Raw genomic sequence first — 17,005 nt, 5'->3', positions numbered from 1 at the left:
CACAGAGAGTACTGTTCAGCTATATTCCTAGACGTGGCTCAGGCGTTTGATAAGGTATGGCATGAGGGCCTTTTATATAAGATTAAAAATATCCTACCTTCAGAATTGTATAAAATATTGGAGTCTTATTTAAAAAATAGAAAATTTATGGTAAAAGTGGGAGATTTCATATCTGATGAAAGACAGATAAGGGCTGGCGTACCCCAGGGCAGTGTTTTAGGCCCAACACTATACATCATATATACAGCAGATCTTCCAACAGCTAATAATATATTGACTTCAACTTTTGCGGATGACACAGCTTTAGTGAGCCGTAACAAATGCCACATAATAGCATCAAGAATACTAGCCGAGCACCTAAGGTTTGTCGAAGAATGGCTAGCCAACTGGCGTATAAATGTTAATGAACAAAAGTAAGCATGTTACATTTCGCTTAGACCAAAAATGTGTCCGGAAGTAAAATTAATAATATTTTAGTACCCCAAGCGAATGAAGTAACTTATCTTATTCACCTCGATAGAAGACTTACGTGGAGAAAACACATAGCGAGTAAAATAACTTGCATGAAGATAAGAGCTGCAAATTTAAATTGGCTATTAAATATAAACTCCAAACTTAGCCTAGACAACAAAGTGCTTTTATATAAAGCGGTCATAAAGCCGATTTGGATGTATGGAATTCAACTGTGTGGTACGACCTGTGCAACTAATATAGACATAATACAAAGGTTCCAATCAAAAATGCTTAGATCAATCACGTGTTCGCCATGGTACATGCGTAATGAAAATATCCATAAAGACCTTGGTATTTCTATGGTAAAGAAAGAAGTAGAAGACAGCAAATTGAAATATATATCTAAACTCCGTGATCACCCAAACCCTTTGGCTAATGCTTTGGTACATTCCTGCAATCAAACACGCCTTAAAAGAAGAGATAGGCCCGCGTACTAAGGAACAAGGTATCACCAAAACAGCTCAATCATTTGCTTGAGCGTGTCTAGTTTTTAATTAGATTTAAGATTTTATAACTTATTGTTAGGCTTTAAAACAAAAAGCAGATTCAATAAATAAAAAAAAAGATATTGAAACAAAAAAAAAAAAAAAAAAAATTAATTTCTTTGAAGAAATGAAAGGAATGAATGATCCTGAGAAGTATAGTCTTAACTTTTCAACGGCCAACGCAGAGCATTTCAACCAAAAGGAATTTATTAATTAAAATCACCACTCAGAAGTCGTTTTCTCCGTTGTAAGCGAACGATTTTCGAAGAAACATCATTTCTAATATGCCACAAGACAAAATTAGAAATGAACTTCTTAAACCTCACGCTGTCAGATAAAACGATATACTTCGTCATTGCGGGTCGATTTCCAAAAAATGTAAATGAGGACTAACTACAGAAATGATCCTGTAAAGTATAGCCATAATTTTTCAACGGGCAACGCAGAGTATTTCAACCAAAATATACGCAAAATAGTTGAGAATTCGCAGAAATGAAAGACAAACGAAAGAAAAAGAAGCATAACTTCAATAATGCACAAGCATACAAACATACATATGCGCAACAGCAGCAAGAAAAGAGGTAACAATCGGCGATCCATTATATATTTCTTTCATGCATAACCAAACCATAATTAGGACAACGCAATACAAGTGTCAATGGTGGTGTTGGTGGTAAGCGCTTGAAAAGTTACGACGAGCACGTAGGTTCGAATCCCAACAGAATTTATTTTTATTGAATATGTCACCAACCAAAAATTTGAACATTGTTTTACAAAAACAACAACAGCATAAGCATGGCAACATTGTGCTGTTGGTAGAAAAGCCGAGCTGTGCCGAAAGAAACGAACAAACGATCGCCGATTGTCACCGCTTCGCTGCTGCTCGAACATCTTCGCAGGCAAGGTTGCGTAGATTCATATTGAGCAAGGTTGCGCAACCTGAATCTATCGCAACCTTTTCCGAACTCGTATAAGAAGTATAACTTCAATAATTTATTTTAATTTGTTCGTTAAATGAGTCATTCGTTTGTAAAAGATATGTTTGTATATTTTGTCTGTCGTCTTCGTCCATTGTTCCAAAAAGCAATTTTGACATACTGCCAACTGCATTAATCAATCCTCTTTTATTTCTAGCTCTAACTGGCATAAGTGCCAGTAGTTTTCTCCTTATATCTAACAAATCTCTTTGTAGTATTTCTTTATTCTCTAACTTCATCAAAATTATTATAATCAATATTATCCAAATCTGTAAATTTTAAAGGTCTTTTTATATTACTAGTATGAATTTTTTCTAAGTTTTGTTTTCTATATTTAGGCTGTTCCTTGTGCCTAACTGCTTTATAATTTTTTATAAGTCTTTCCGTTCTTTGTTCTGTATAGTCTTCCCTGTTCCTATTGAGTTTGTTGATTGTCTTTTCTTGTTGCTGTTCTAAATTTTTTCTTACTATGTCTTTATCTACTTTACTACGAGGTACCTCGTTGGGTGTGTATTTCATTGTAGAATGAAATCTATCATTATAATTCCTCATAGCTTTTTGAATTAGTTGCTTAACTGATACATTTTTATTTAATTTATATAACATTCTAAATTTTTCTGAAATTGTATTGTGAAATTTTTCAATGTCTGCATTACCGTATGACTGTTGTGTTTGGTTAAATGGAATTCTATATTTTCATTATTTAAAAATTCCCTAATTCTTGTAGCATTAAATTCATTGTCAGCTACTATTTTCTTTGGTTTTCCTATTTTGGTAAAATAGTCTTCTAATTGTTCGATGAATGTAATGTGATTTCTATCAGTTAACGGATATGCTACTCCATATTTGGAAAATTTGTCTATAATTAAAAAAAATGGAATCTTTTTATTACATAGGTGTCTATGTGGATTATTTCATTATTCTTCGTAGGCGTTTCTGTATGAAAAAATTTTTGTTTAAAAGGTCTCCTATCATATTTTACTTCTTGACATGTTTCGCATTGGTTAATTACTATTTGTATTAACTCTCCTAATTTCGGATAATAAATTTTATTTATAAGTTGATTATATCTTTCTTTTATGCCCGAATGCCTACTTTCTCTAATGTGATACAACGAAATTTGCTTAACAGCTCCATTTCTGTTTCTATATCCTGTACTCTCATTGTGCTCTTTATAAATTCTAATTGTTTATCATTTGAAAACATTTATATTAGTTTCTCTTGTACTATGTATATTGTCGCTCGTATAATTCTGAATAAATTCCTACTTTTCCTTTTGTTATATATTTTTTAAATATTTCACTCAATCTATCGAAATCATACTCTGAAATAAAAATAATTACTATTCCATGTATCTGTTTTAGTTCTTCTGTCTTGTTGTTTGTCAAAATAATTTGGGTTTTATATTTATTAACTATCTCCACCTTAATATAAAAATGATCTTGTAAATTTTCTTCTGCGGAATGTATTGTTTGCATTGATGCATCGTCATCTAAATTGTTAATTATATTTACGTCATGTTCTGAAATTTCATCGGTATTTTCATCCTCATTTTCTTTTATCACATCATCATTACGCTGAATTCTGCTAAGAAAATCTGCTACTATGTTTCGATGTCAAATTGATATTCACCTAATTTTAACAACCATCGTTGATGATTTGGTGACATGTCTTTCCCTCTTTATTTTGAATGTAAATATTTAATTGGTTGATGATCTGTTACGATCTTAAATTTTCTACCGTATAAATATGGTCTAAAGTAGTTTACGCTTCAAGTAATTGCTAAAAATTCTTTATCAGTTGCTGAATAATTTCGTTCATGATTATTTAAGGTTCTTGATACATAACATATTGGGTGTCCTTCTTTAGATATAAATGCTTCTACTGCATAATTTGATGCATCTGTAGTTAATGTAAATATTTTTTCAAAATTTGGATACCGTAAAATTGGATGCGAGCTTATTAATTGTTTAAGTTTTTCGAATGCTTCTATATATGAAGGATCTTTTATATTAATTCGAACTCCTTTTTTTTAGATATTTTATAATTGGTTGTGCGACCTTTGCATAGTCCTTGGCAAATTTTCTATAATAACCTGTTATACCTAAAAAGCTCTTAATCTGTTTTTCCGTTTATTGTAATTCTAATTCTTCTATTACTTTGATTTTATTTGGATTAGGCTTGATACCATATTTTGTTAGAATATGTCCTAAAAATTCTGTTTCTTTTTTCAGAAAATTACATTTATCCATTTGTATTTTTAAATTTTTTGATTCTAATACCTTGAAAATATCTCTAATTGATTGTATATGTTCCTGTAACGTTGTACTAAATATTAGTATATGATCTAAGTATGCTACGCATGTTTTGTTCATAAAGCCTCGTAAAATTTCGTTCATGAGTCGTTGAAAGGTCGCTGGCGCATTCTTTAACCCGAATGGCATTCTTGTAAATTCATACAAGCCGTGAGGTGTTACGAACGGTGTTTTACACCTATCTTCCTCTTTGGTTGTAATTTGATAATAACCTTTTGATAAGTCTAGTGTAGTAAAATATTGGGAGCGTCCCAATTTATCTAAAATTGAATCAATATTAGGAAGAGGATATTTATCATCAATGGTTACCTCATTCAACTTTCTATAATCTATTGCTAGCCTGTACTTTATTTTCCCTGAATTATCGATTTTCTTTGGGATTACTATTAAAGGGCTGGAATATCGAGAATTACTTTTCCTTATAATTCCTTGTGCCTCCATTTCTCTGATTTGCTTTCTAACTTCTTCTTCATGCTAGGGTGGATATCTATATAAATTTATTTGCTCTTCTGTAGTAGTTTTTATTTCGTGTTGAATTTCCGTAGTACTTGTTAATTTTTCTCCTTCTTTAAATAAAAGGTTTTCGAATTTTTTCAATAATTTCGTGATTTCTCTAAACTCTTCTGTATTTAGATGATCTAATTGAATTTCTTTTAATTTCCCATTTGTTGCTTCTAGGGTACATATTTCACTGAAATTGAATGGTTTATTTAAAAATTCTGATTCTTTTTTATTTAGTGAGATTTTTCATCTATTATCAATTCCTATTATGAAATTATATTTCCAATTTTTAATAATGTCGATTGCCATCTTATATATGCGTTTTCAGGTAAATTGAATTCTTTTGGTGCTTTCGTATGCACTTCATGGGTAATAGTTTCCTTGCTTGTTACTGTTCTGATTGTTATATTATTTTTAAATGAGATTTTTTGAAATTCGTCCAACTCAGCATCCACTAAACTTATATTCGCTATAAGTGCAATATATTTTTTATTTTTAATTGTTATTACTATTCTCGGTAAGCTCTCCGAGGCTTCCTTGTAAAAAAAATTGATTCGTTGACTTTTCTATATTCTTCAAGTTCTCTATAGCTTTGCCTAGGCGTTTGTAAGCGATTTTGGCTGCTCCTGCTACTAGGGTGTCCTGCCATTTGAGATCTCTCTTGATCGAATTCTATACTATCTACTTCCATAGGCTCTCCTTTATCTAGCCTTAATTGGTTTGAATTTATATTTTTCCTTTCTCTATCTGAATTATTATCTTTATATGTTGGGAATATAGGCAAATATTGGTGAGAATTATTATCTATATTTCCTTTTTGTTGGAAATTTTGTCTAAATTGATGAGAATTGTTTTCAACAATTCCTTTATTTTGTGAAGAATTTTGAACATTTTGCCTAACTTGACCTGGTCTATCATCTTTGCCTATATATGTATTTGTCATAGTATTTTTTGTTGTATTGTCTGTACTGTCCATATGCTAGTTTGTTTTTTTTTTAATTCTAGCCTAATACATGTATCCTCATGCAATGTTCCTCGTAAATTTTGTCTAATAATGTCCCCTGTGTCATTTCTTTAATTGTGTTCACTAAAAGACTGTCCACGTTGCCCATGTCTATCCCTACATCCCTACCTTATAATATATTCTAATTTCGTCAACTTTGTATTTGAAATTTTGTATAACTATTGCTAACTCACTCACCGTGTTTGCCTTTATACTGCATATCCTCCTATATACTTCATTTGGTTCCAAATCAGGCTTGTATCTTAGCTTCAGCGCCTTCTTGATTTCCGTCCAGTTGTCAGGGTGCGGTAGATTTATTATTATTATGTATTTTGCCTCCCCTTGCCCTGTATTATACTACCCTGGTGGCTTCCTTTTTTACTTCCTCATCTCTTATGTTTGACAGCAGATATTCGATGCTGCTCATGAATGAATTTATTGTAACTTCTCCTTTTCCCGTGAATGTGGGTATGTGTTGAATGTTTTTCATAATTCGTTGTAGTAGGTCATTTTCATTGGTTGCTTGACGATGTTGGAGTTCGACATATGCCTGTCGAAGTTGCTCCAACTGCTGCTCTCTTTTGTTCAGTTGCTCGATGAGCTCTACGTTGGATATTTGAATCTGCTCTTGTTCCATTTTTCAGTTGTTATCGAATATTTGTTGCCACGATATTTTGATTTCGATGGTTTTCCTCATTACCTTCGCTAATTTTGGTGACTCCACGCTTTTGTTTTTTTTTTCGTTTTCACTGCAAAACTTGTTTTTTTTTCGGATATTTTCGGTGGGTTAACGCCTTTAACTCAAGGTCGTTTTCACTGCGAAAAATTATTTATTTTATTTTTGGTATATGCTGGAGGGTCTGGTCAACTTCCTGAGTTATCTACAGATTCGCAAGATTTGTTTAGGTGTTATAGTTACGTTTATCACTATCCTTGTAATATTTTTTCCAAGGATTACCGACTGCGCCAATTATACTTTGCATCGCGGGGAACGAGTTTTTAAAAAAGTCAAAGAAAACAAATTGAATTACAACGAGGTGACGTTGATGGTGATCAAGAACAGACTGCTTTTTTTTATTAAATTGACTTAAACGGAAGCTTATTCTAATTAAAACCTGCTTATTAATAATATTAACTTATTTTTAACATATCATTGCTGACTAAGCATATTTTTATTACTTCCAATAATTCTTAGGAAATTTACTTGTTAAATTAATTTTTGATTACTTTATTTGTTTAAGCAAATTGCAAAAACCGGAAATGGTGTTATGTTGCAATATGCTTTAACAGTTCATCGTATTTGTCAAATGCATTGTCAGGTGTTTTTATATACGTAGTCGTACATGTAACTCGCGCTACTGTATTCCTCATAACGCCGCATCGCCACGCGCTATCGATATACGCACGTTTAAGTTGATTACTCAAATAATTCAAACATTTAATCTCAATAAAATAACATTTCTAAAAATATTAAGATTTTCTTAATAAATTATATTGTAAATATACCACTCAAGTGTACCCGGTACTTTTATTTCGAATGTGCGTGACAACCATTTAAAAGGGTAAAAAATAGAGATACGTACATATATACATATTTATCTACTGGTTACGAAACTATACACCGACTTTCCAGCTTACTTTAAACGGTTACGTTGGGGTGAAAATTTAATTAAATTAAGTGAACAAATTTTTTTTTTATTAAAAACAAAGTACATTTTTTACGAATTGGGAAAAGAATGATTTTGGCGGATCATATGTGTTCGTAAAATAGATTTTAAAATTTAAAAATATCAGATATAATTCAAAGTGAGACAAAACTAGAATGTATCAAGGCGTAAAACAGATAAAAACCTGGTTACCTTCACTAACAAGAAGATCATCTTCGCAGTATAGTATTTGTGTACATACCTGTATGTTTTTATACTCTTGCAACCAATTGCTGCATAGTATTATAGTTTTGTTGACCTAACGGTTGTACGTATCACCTAAAACTAATTGAGATAGATATAGGTTTGTATACTATTCATTAGAGTGATTAAAAAAAAATTTTTTTTTTTCGTTTCGTACTCGAAAAAATAGGTTCCTAGACACCTCTAAGAAAGCCTCTCCAAACATGAGTTTTTAATTGTAACGGGAAGCTCCTCCTACATACAGTTTTCTATTTTTTCTTATTATCAGATAGAAAAATTTATATCTCGCTTCCAACAACTTGAAAAAATATCTTGTTTCTTAGATTTTGTGGGAAATTGAATGCTCTACAAAAAAGGTCTACTATAATTTTTTCGTAAACCCAAACGTTTAAACGTTTAAATTATTTTTGGGAAAATTTTTTATTTCTTATGAATTTTATAACTCAATGAAAAAAAATTATTATGAATGATGAAACTCATAATTTTGTAGGAAATTTACTGCTCTATAAAAATGGTCTCATATGATTTTTCGATTAAGTTAAGCGTTTACGAGATATTCATCGTCAAACATCAATGCATATTAAGGTGGATCAAAAAAAAAATTTTTTTTCGTTTGATACTCTGAAAAATAGGTTCCTAGACACCTCTAAGAAAGCCTCTCCAAAAACCTTATTCATAATGATTTTTTTCATTGAGTTATAAAATTCATAAGAAATACAAAATTTTCCCAAAAATAATCAAACTTCAACCGTTAATATCTTTTAAACGGTTGGGTTTACGAAAAAATCATAATGGACCTTTTTTGTAGAGCATTCAATTTCCTACAAAATCCAAGGAACAAGATATTTTTTCACGTAGTTGGAAGCGAGATATAAATTTTTCAATCTGATAATAAGGAAAAATAGAAAACTGTATGTAGGAGGACCTTCCCGTTACAATTAAAAACTCATGTTTGGAGAGGCTTTCTTAGAGGTGTCTAAGAACCTATTTTTCCAAGTACGAAACGAAAAAAAAAAAATTTTTTTTGAATCACTCTACTACATATACATATGTACAATGATCTGTTCTGAACGAGAAAAGTTGACTGTCTGTTTGTCCGTACGTCCGTCCGTGCATGCTGTAACTTGAGTGAAAATGATTAAGATATCTGGAGGAAACTTGGTATACAGGTTAAATATTACAAAAAAAATCGATTTCGAAGATGGGCGTAATCGGAGCACTGCCACGCTCACAAATCGTCATGAACCGAAAACATATAAAGTGCCATAACTATGCACTAAATTAAGATATAAAACTGTAATTTAGCACAGGGGATCACAGTAGCAAGGGTCACCTGTGGATTGAAAATTCCGAAAAAATGGGCGTGGCCCCGCCCCTAACTAAGTTCGCACAGCACAAATATTATAAGAACTACTACCGATAGTGTAAAAATTAATTATATCGGATGAAAACCCCCACTCCCCATATAACGGTACTGTTCAAAACAATTAAAAGCGCGGCTAATCAATAACTAAATGCGCCAGAAATGTAAAAATTTTCCAACAAATTTTTAGGTACCGAATATGTGGACACCAGTACCTATAGTTGACTTTCGATTGAAAACGTCAGTCAATGTGTGATATATATAACTGGATTTAAGGGATAATCCTTCACTCTTAATGGTATGTCTGCCTGCAAAAAATGGGTTGAGTCGGACCAATACTTCCTTTAACATCCATATACTTAACATGGAGATTTTTGAACTTCCGGCCGAGTTTGTGGCCAATATGTGAGTGATCACAGTGGAAATAAGAGAGCGTGTTTTACTCATAACAGTGTATCTTTCTGAATAAAATAGATAAATTCGCTATAACCTTATATGGGATATTGAATAAACTTATTCCACGGCGCAGCTTGTGGATTCTCCCTTTTTGCAGATTGGGTAGAGCACACCTAAATTTTAATCGTTGGGCATGCTTTCATATGACCATATGACCATGTTTTACAAAGAAGCTGATGCATGCCCTTATCAGTTCTTCTTCGCCGAGTTTGCAAAGCTCGGCCGGTAATCCATCGACACCCGCCGCTTTGTTGTTCTTCAGACAGGCAATTGCTATTCAAACTTCTTCATGGTCAGGCAATTGAACATCTGCTTTATCGTCATCAATTGAGGAATCGGGTTCGTCTTCCTGGTGTTATGCTTTCACTGCCATTCAGCATGCTGGAAAAGTGTTCCCTCCATAACTTTAGTATATTCTGAGCATCGGTTACCTGATCACCTCTGTTGGTACTACAAGACTAAGCCCCAGTCTTGAAACCCTCTGTTAGTCACCGTATTTTTTCGTAGACCCTGTCGACCAGCTTGCAGCTCTTCGTACTCACGCATTTAGGCTTCTCTCTTTTTTTTTTTTGTCTACAAATGCGTCCCACTTCCCTAATCAACTCTTGGTATCTATCCCATCCCGCAAGTGTTGTGAGCGATCGTAATGTTGTAGGCAGTTGGTAGGCAGTTGGTTTTCTCTCCGGTGCGACACGGCTTTCCTCATCGTATCAGCTGTTCTTTTCCCTTTTCCGAAAACCAATGATTTTGTTTGCAGCTGTACGTAAGGAGTTTGAAATGCCATCTCCCATTTCTCTTATATTGAGTTGCTGATGAGTGCTCTCAGAGAGCAGGAGTGCGAGTCCTGTTGAAAATTGTTCGGCAGTCTGTTTTGATTGCAGCTTTTCGACGTCAACCTTCGTTGTGTTTGTTGACGTGTGTGTTTTGCTGCACAGAGGCGGGTGCGTATTTTGTTTTGGAGACGTTTCTTCCGTCTATCACAAGATGATCGATCTGGATGGTGGGTTTTCAATCCGGAGACAGCCAGGTAGCTTGATAATTTTCGTATGCTGGAGTAGTACTACAGAAGACCATATTTCCGGCCCCTTCTCTTTCGTCGAGGCGAGGGCGCATATCAGCGATAATTTGCACTCTTCAATATGTCTACTGCAGTAATTGTCACAATGACCTATTCGCCTCAGTCCTTGTCCCGTCCATCGCATTTCTAGGACGGCTGTGATGTCAGCCTTCACTCTAACAAGGACATCAACCAGCTAGGCAGCGGCTTCTTCTTAAATAAGGGACCGGACAGTCCAGGTGACTTCCCTTATATCGTTATCCATAGTGCCTTTGCCATGGTCGTCATCAAAAGGGAGTCTCTCATCCAAGGCTGTTTTCCTGTTTTCATTAATCATGTTTTTTTCGTGGCGGTCCCCAAACCCAGCGCACTACCCTGTGGAGGGGATGTTTCGCCTTATTACTTTAGCTCGCCTTCAAACGGATGTTTTTTGGCTACTTGGTCAAAAACCGGAAGTCGTGAGTTGCTTGAGCCATATGTGAAATAATCGTTTCCGGCCACTCTCAAGTGAGTGGCAATCATAGAACTTTCCTTACTTGCGCGAACTTCTACACATGACTTCATTATCCATAGGTTGGTAGGTTTATCCCTAGTGGTTTGTGCGGTGTGCACATTAAACACGGTACGTGGCGAGACCAAATTTTAAAAAAGATAAGCTGCAGATGCGGCTGCATACTCTGGTGTCCTATACTTAGTATAAACACTTTCACCCTCTACTGGACTTTTTCTTCAGGTGAAATATTTAATACATTAAATATTGCCCTTTGTTTGTGTTTATATCGTGGATGATGATGATAATGAAAAAAAGTAAGCGAAAATCATTTGGTTAGAAAATTTATAGCTATTGGTACGTACTTTCTTACAGCACTATTGTCAGAATGATTTATTAAAAAATACAGTTACTTTCATCTTTCGTAAGTTCGTTTTCAATAATTTTTTTTTTATTTATTTTCAGTGGATACTGCCAAAGGTTTTGCAGAGTTGATTGGCCAACAGATTTTACTTCCATGAAATTACGTCATTTACGGTCACAACATGACTTAAGTAATGTTTTTGAGGGAGACGTTTCGTTAGTAGTACCCTTAAATACACGACATCTGGCTGACATTAAATATAAGCTAATTCAAAAACAGACAAGTGAAAACGGTATTCTTAAAGTTTTTTACAATGAAAAAATATTTCTCAATGGAACATATAAACGTTCAGAGCAAAACCTGACAATCTTTAAAGAAATAACTGAAATTTTTTTAGAGAATAATATTAAACCTATGGGTATTTATTTCGAAAATAGCACTGGCTGGAGCAAGGAAAATTGTTATTTAAATATAAAACATTTAGAGGTTTTTGATTTTGCCAACCCAAAAAAATTCAACCTTACATGGGAATTGCATGAAGTTATTTTGGGAAATGACAAAGAAACTAAAGTTTTGGTTATTCACCCAAATCGTACTATAATTTTAACAACGACCTCTGAAATATCTTCGAAATATAAAATTAATCGTCGAAGTAAACTGGAACTATCGAAAACCGCTTGGATCGGATATAACCTTGTAATCTCAAATAAAGTAATTTTCACTTAGTATGGAAAACAATTACTTGATAATGATTTATTATTTGAATTTCAGAATTTGAACAGCTGGCGGCAGGTTTTGGCAGAATTATCATATCCAAAACGTAATTTAGTAGTAAATGGCAGTTACTTAACAACAATAAATTCGTTCAATTCAAATGCCTCATTTGCGTGGTTTGGAGTTGACAATAGTGGCAATAAGGTAGTGCACACACAATTTATGTGGAAAAATGAACCATTACGACCAGACGACCGAGATAACCAAACAATAACTCTCAATATAGGACATTATCTTTTGGAAAAAGATTTAACAATGACGGTCCGTTTTTATCGAGGGATTAAAGAGCTAATAAAGCTCAAATTATTTGTAATCTACTCTACCGACTTAGAACATTTGATCGAAATGAGTACATCTCTAGGAAATTTAAATTTTGGCGCTGGATGTACAAAATACATCATGCAGTTTATGGCTTATCATAACGCTTCCGAATTAGACGTTAAATTTAATGCGTCCTCTACCAAACGACCCTATTACTTCGAAATAGAATCAAACTCTTTTTATAAAAGAGAATACTTTCCGGAAAAAATGGGACAATTATTGGTATTATTTGATTTAAAAAATAAGGAGATTGAATATTGGGTAAATATTTTTGCTATTTGTATATTCTTATTATATAATAACTGTATTTATAATTACTATCTCTAGATGTACTTTTAAAATTTAATGTGAGATTAAAGACGAAGAAAAATACTATACCTAACCTATACCTTTAATCTAACATTTAAAGCTTTGGAAAGAGTCCGTTGCACCACCTTCATATATTATATATATGTAGGTATAGTTAACATGTCTTATAAAATATTATACCTATGCCAAATCAAAAACGCAACTTCAAATTATTATTTCATGCTAACACCGCAAATTATCTAATAATTCACCATATTGGAACTTACATAGTACTTAAAGTGTGCTAACTATATATCTAACGTACTAAACAAGTATATCGTCACTGTTGTAATCAGTGCCCGCTTCACTTAACACTTGTTAGCCTTATGTATTTTAAAATAAAAATCCTCGGGATTCACCACTTGTAGGTATATTTGGTTTTAACAATATAAATTGAACATCGACTTGTATTTGTTTTAACAATTGCATCAACATTTGATTTGTGGGGTTTCTTTTTTTGTTTTTACATATAAATTCACTTAGTATAATTAACTTCAATTTACAATAAAATTTAATATTTGGAAATGGAACGCTGCGTAGCGGTGGCGCGAAAGCGACGTTGATTCAAACGCGGTCGAATCTGAACTGGCCCGCGAATAGGCTGACCCTTTTTAAGTGGAGTGGTGTGTGTGGATCCTGGGCTCTCGCGTGTGGGTGGTGTTGAAGTGGAGTGTGGTGATGTCGAGGTGAGTGTGCGTGTTAGTGATGGGTGTAGGTGTGGTGTGAGGCAGGCGATAAGGCTCATTTAGCCAGTCACATCAAATTAACATTAACTACATCGTGGCACCGCTATTTTTTTTTTTTGAACCTGCCATTCGTTCTTTTGAAATATAAATAGTACAATATATATATAAATATACCTATAAAATTTTGGAAAATATTTAAAATAAATAAGGAAAGGCCAAGTGCACTATACTCTTGCACTGTTGTGTAAAACCAATCATTTAGTGTAAACTCAACCATCTTCTTAATTGGCGTAGACACCGCGATTATGGCCGAGTTAACAACAACGCGCAAGTCGTTTCTTCTTTTTGCTGCGTGGCACCAAATGGATTTTCCAAGCGAAGCCAGGTCCTTCCCCACTTGGTCCTTCCAACGAAGTGGAGGTCTTCCTCTTTCTCTGCTTCCCCCGGCAGGTACAGCGTCGCATACATTCACAGCGTAGCTGCTGTCTTTTAATTCGCTAAACTATGTAAATGTCGTCATATGTCTCATACAGCTTTTCGTTCCATTGAATGCGATATTCACCATGGCTAACGCGCACAGAACCATAAAACTTTCGTAGAGCTTTTCTCTCGAAAACTCGCAACTTCAACTCATCAGTTGTTGTCATCGTCCAAGCCTCTGCACCATATAAAAGGACGGAAATTATGAGTGACTTATAGAGTTTGGTTTTTGTTCGTCGAGAGAGGACTCTACTTTTCAATTGCCTACTCAGTCCGAAGTAGCACCTGTTGGCAAGAGTAATCTTGCGTTGGATTTCCAGGCTGACATTGTTGATGGTGTTGATGCTGGTTCCAAGAGAGACGAAAGACTTCGAAGATATGACTGTCAGCAGTGACGTGGGTGCCTAGTCATGAGTGCGACGACTGTTTGTTTGATGACTTACCGTTCACCACCAGACCCATTTGCGTTGCTTCTTTGTCCTGTCTGGAGAAAGCAGAACTAACGGCGCGGGTGTTGAGGTCGATTATATCAATATCATCGGCATAAGCCAGCAGCTGTACACTCTTATAAAAGATTGTACCTGCTCGATTAAGTTGTGAAGCTCGAATTCTTTTCTCCAGCAGCAGATTGAAGAAGTCGCACGATAGGGAGTCGCCTTGTCTGAAACCTCGTTTTATATCGAACGGCCCGGAGAAAACCTTCCCGATCCTGACGGAGCTGTTGGTGTTGCTCAACGTCTTGCGGGGATACCAAATTCAGACATCGCAACATAAAGACAGCTCCTTTTCGTGCTGTGGAAAGCAGCTTCGAAATCGACGAAGAGGTGGTGTGTGTCGATTCTCTTTTCAAGGGTCTTTTCCGAAATTTGGCATATGGTGAATATCTGGCCGGTTGTTGATTTTCCAGGACTAAAGCCACGCAGATTGTGGGGTCTCCCTTTTTGTGGATTGGGCAGAGCACACTTAAATTCCAATCATTGGACATGCTTTCGTCCGACCATATTTTGCAAATAAGCTGATGTATGGTCCTTATCAGTTCTTCGCCGCCGTGCTTGAATAGCTCGGCCGGTAATCCATCGGCCCCCGCTGCTTCGTTGTTCTTCAGACGGGTAATTGCTATTCGAACTTCTTCCTGGTCATACACTGGAAGGACTGCTCCATCGTTATCAATTGGGGAATCGGGTTCGGCTTCTCCTGGCGTTGTGCGTTCACTGCCATTCAGTAGGCTGGAGAAGTGTTCCCTTCATAATTTAAGTATGCTCTGGGCATCGATCACTAGATCACCTTTGGGGGTTCTACAAGAGTATTCTCCGGTTTTGAAACTTTCAGTTAGCCGCCGCATCTTTTCGTAGAAGTTTTGAGCATTACTCCTGTCGGACATCTTATCAAGCTCTTCATACTCACTCATTTCGGCCTCTTTCCTTTTCTGTCTGCAAATGCGTCTCGCTTCCCTCTTCAACTCTCGGTGTCTATCCCATCCGGTCGATCGTAACGTTGTGAGGTAGGCAACCTGTTTTCTCTCCGCTGCAACCCGGCACTCCTCGTGGGCTGCAACAAGATGGTGGTCTGCGTCGACAGCCATGTGGCTTGATGGATTTTCTTATGCTGGAATCTAGTACTACAGATAACCATATTTCGGGCCCCGGCGAAGTCGATCAGTCTCAACTCATTTGGGTATGTTTCGTCGTGGAGGCTGAATTTACCGACCGTAGTGCGAAAAATACCTTCTTTGCCCACCCTGGCTTTAAAGTCGCCAAGCACGATTTTGACATCGTGGCGGGGGCAGCTCTCATTGGTGCGCTCCAAGCGCTCATAGAAAGCATCTTTGGTCGCATTGTCCTTCTCTTCCGTCGGGGGCAAATCGGCAATACGTTGAAGAGCTTTGCTTTGATGTGGATTGTGGCTAGACACCAGGGTGAATCAAAGTACTCAGCGACGGAGTCTCACTACCACCACAAATCCCAAACCAACTTTGCGCTCCTTTCAATGGCCACTGTAGTAAATGCCACAAGGACCTACTCGTCTCAGTCCTTGTCCCGTCCATCGCATTTCTTGGTCGGCGGTGATGTCAGCCTTCACTTAAACGAGGACATCAACCAGCTGGGCAGCGGCACCTTCCCAATTAAGGGACTGGACATTCTAGTTGCATGCCCTCAAATCATAGTCCTTAATTCGTTTACTATGGTCGTCATCAAAAGGGGGGTCACTCACCCGAGGCTTTTGTTCCTTTTCATTGGGTACGATTTTTACGTGGCGGGTCCCAAACCCAGCGCACAGCACTGCGGTGGGGATGTTTCGCCTTCTGATTTTAGCTCGCCTTCACACGGATGTTCTTAGGCTACCCAGACGATACTTGAGCCCAAAGTGAATGGTGATCAGAGAACTTTCCTCACTTAGGTGAACTTCTACACGAGACTCAATCCTCTAGTGAGCTTTCCAGTACTTTTTATTATATACATAGTAAGCAATACTCCAATTCGTACACTATTTTATTAAATAACGAATATAAAGTTCATACCCACCATTTTTATACATTCACATTCGGTGTTGCCGTTTTGGTCCGATCCGATTAGAATTGACAGTGTCGTTTGGTTCTGGTAGTTTGCTTGGTAGGCACTATTTCTTACCAGATATAATTGCAATGAAATTGAAGTTTTCTTGACTAAGCTTTTAAAACTTTGAAGGGAGTGGGAAAGAAAAGGTGTGTATGCGGCTAAATTTAGTTGACGCTTAAGGTTCAGCTGTAAGTACAAGTTTTTCCAAAGGCGAATTGAAATAAAACCCTATGTTTTGATTATAATAAAATTTGGTAGTTTGGACTCAACCATGCATTTTGGCACTCAAATACTGGCCCAAAAAATAAGGTGACATTTGAATTTAAACTGCGCGCGTCGAAGGATTTGGAGAATCATTTTTTTTTTAGGTTGGTAGTACTGTCAGTCACATTTATGTCAAATTTCAT

General features: G+C 35.8%; 1 protein-coding gene and 1 pseudogene across 1 annotated transcript in view; one reads left to right on the top strand and one right to left on the bottom strand.

Annotated features, from left to right (window-relative positions):
* The window catches only part of LOC126765182 (uncharacterized), a 177,257-nt gene that overhangs the window by 122,748 nt on the left and 37,504 nt on the right, over positions 1-17,005 (top strand). Inside the window, exons 11-12 of the mRNA XM_050482761.1 lie at positions 11,536-12,145; positions 12,206-12,790. Of these exons, the coding sequence (XP_050338718.1) occupies positions 11,536-12,145; positions 12,206-12,790 (1,195 nt within the window). The remainder of the gene's footprint in view (positions 1-11,535; positions 12,146-12,205; positions 12,791-17,005) is intronic.
* LOC126765633 (small nucleolar RNA U3) lies at positions 1,220-1,422 on the bottom strand (annotated as a pseudogene).

This window comes from Bactrocera neohumeralis, unplaced genomic scaffold (genome assembly GCF_024586455.1).
Source record: "Bactrocera neohumeralis isolate Rockhampton unplaced genomic scaffold, APGP_CSIRO_Bneo_wtdbg2-racon-allhic-juicebox.fasta_v2 cluster10, whole genome shotgun sequence".
Classification (NCBI taxonomy): Eukaryota; Metazoa; Arthropoda; class Insecta; order Diptera; family Tephritidae; genus Bactrocera; species Bactrocera neohumeralis.
The sequence above is the reverse complement of the archived record's forward strand: the minus strand, read 5'-3'. Positions and strand labels throughout refer to the sequence as shown.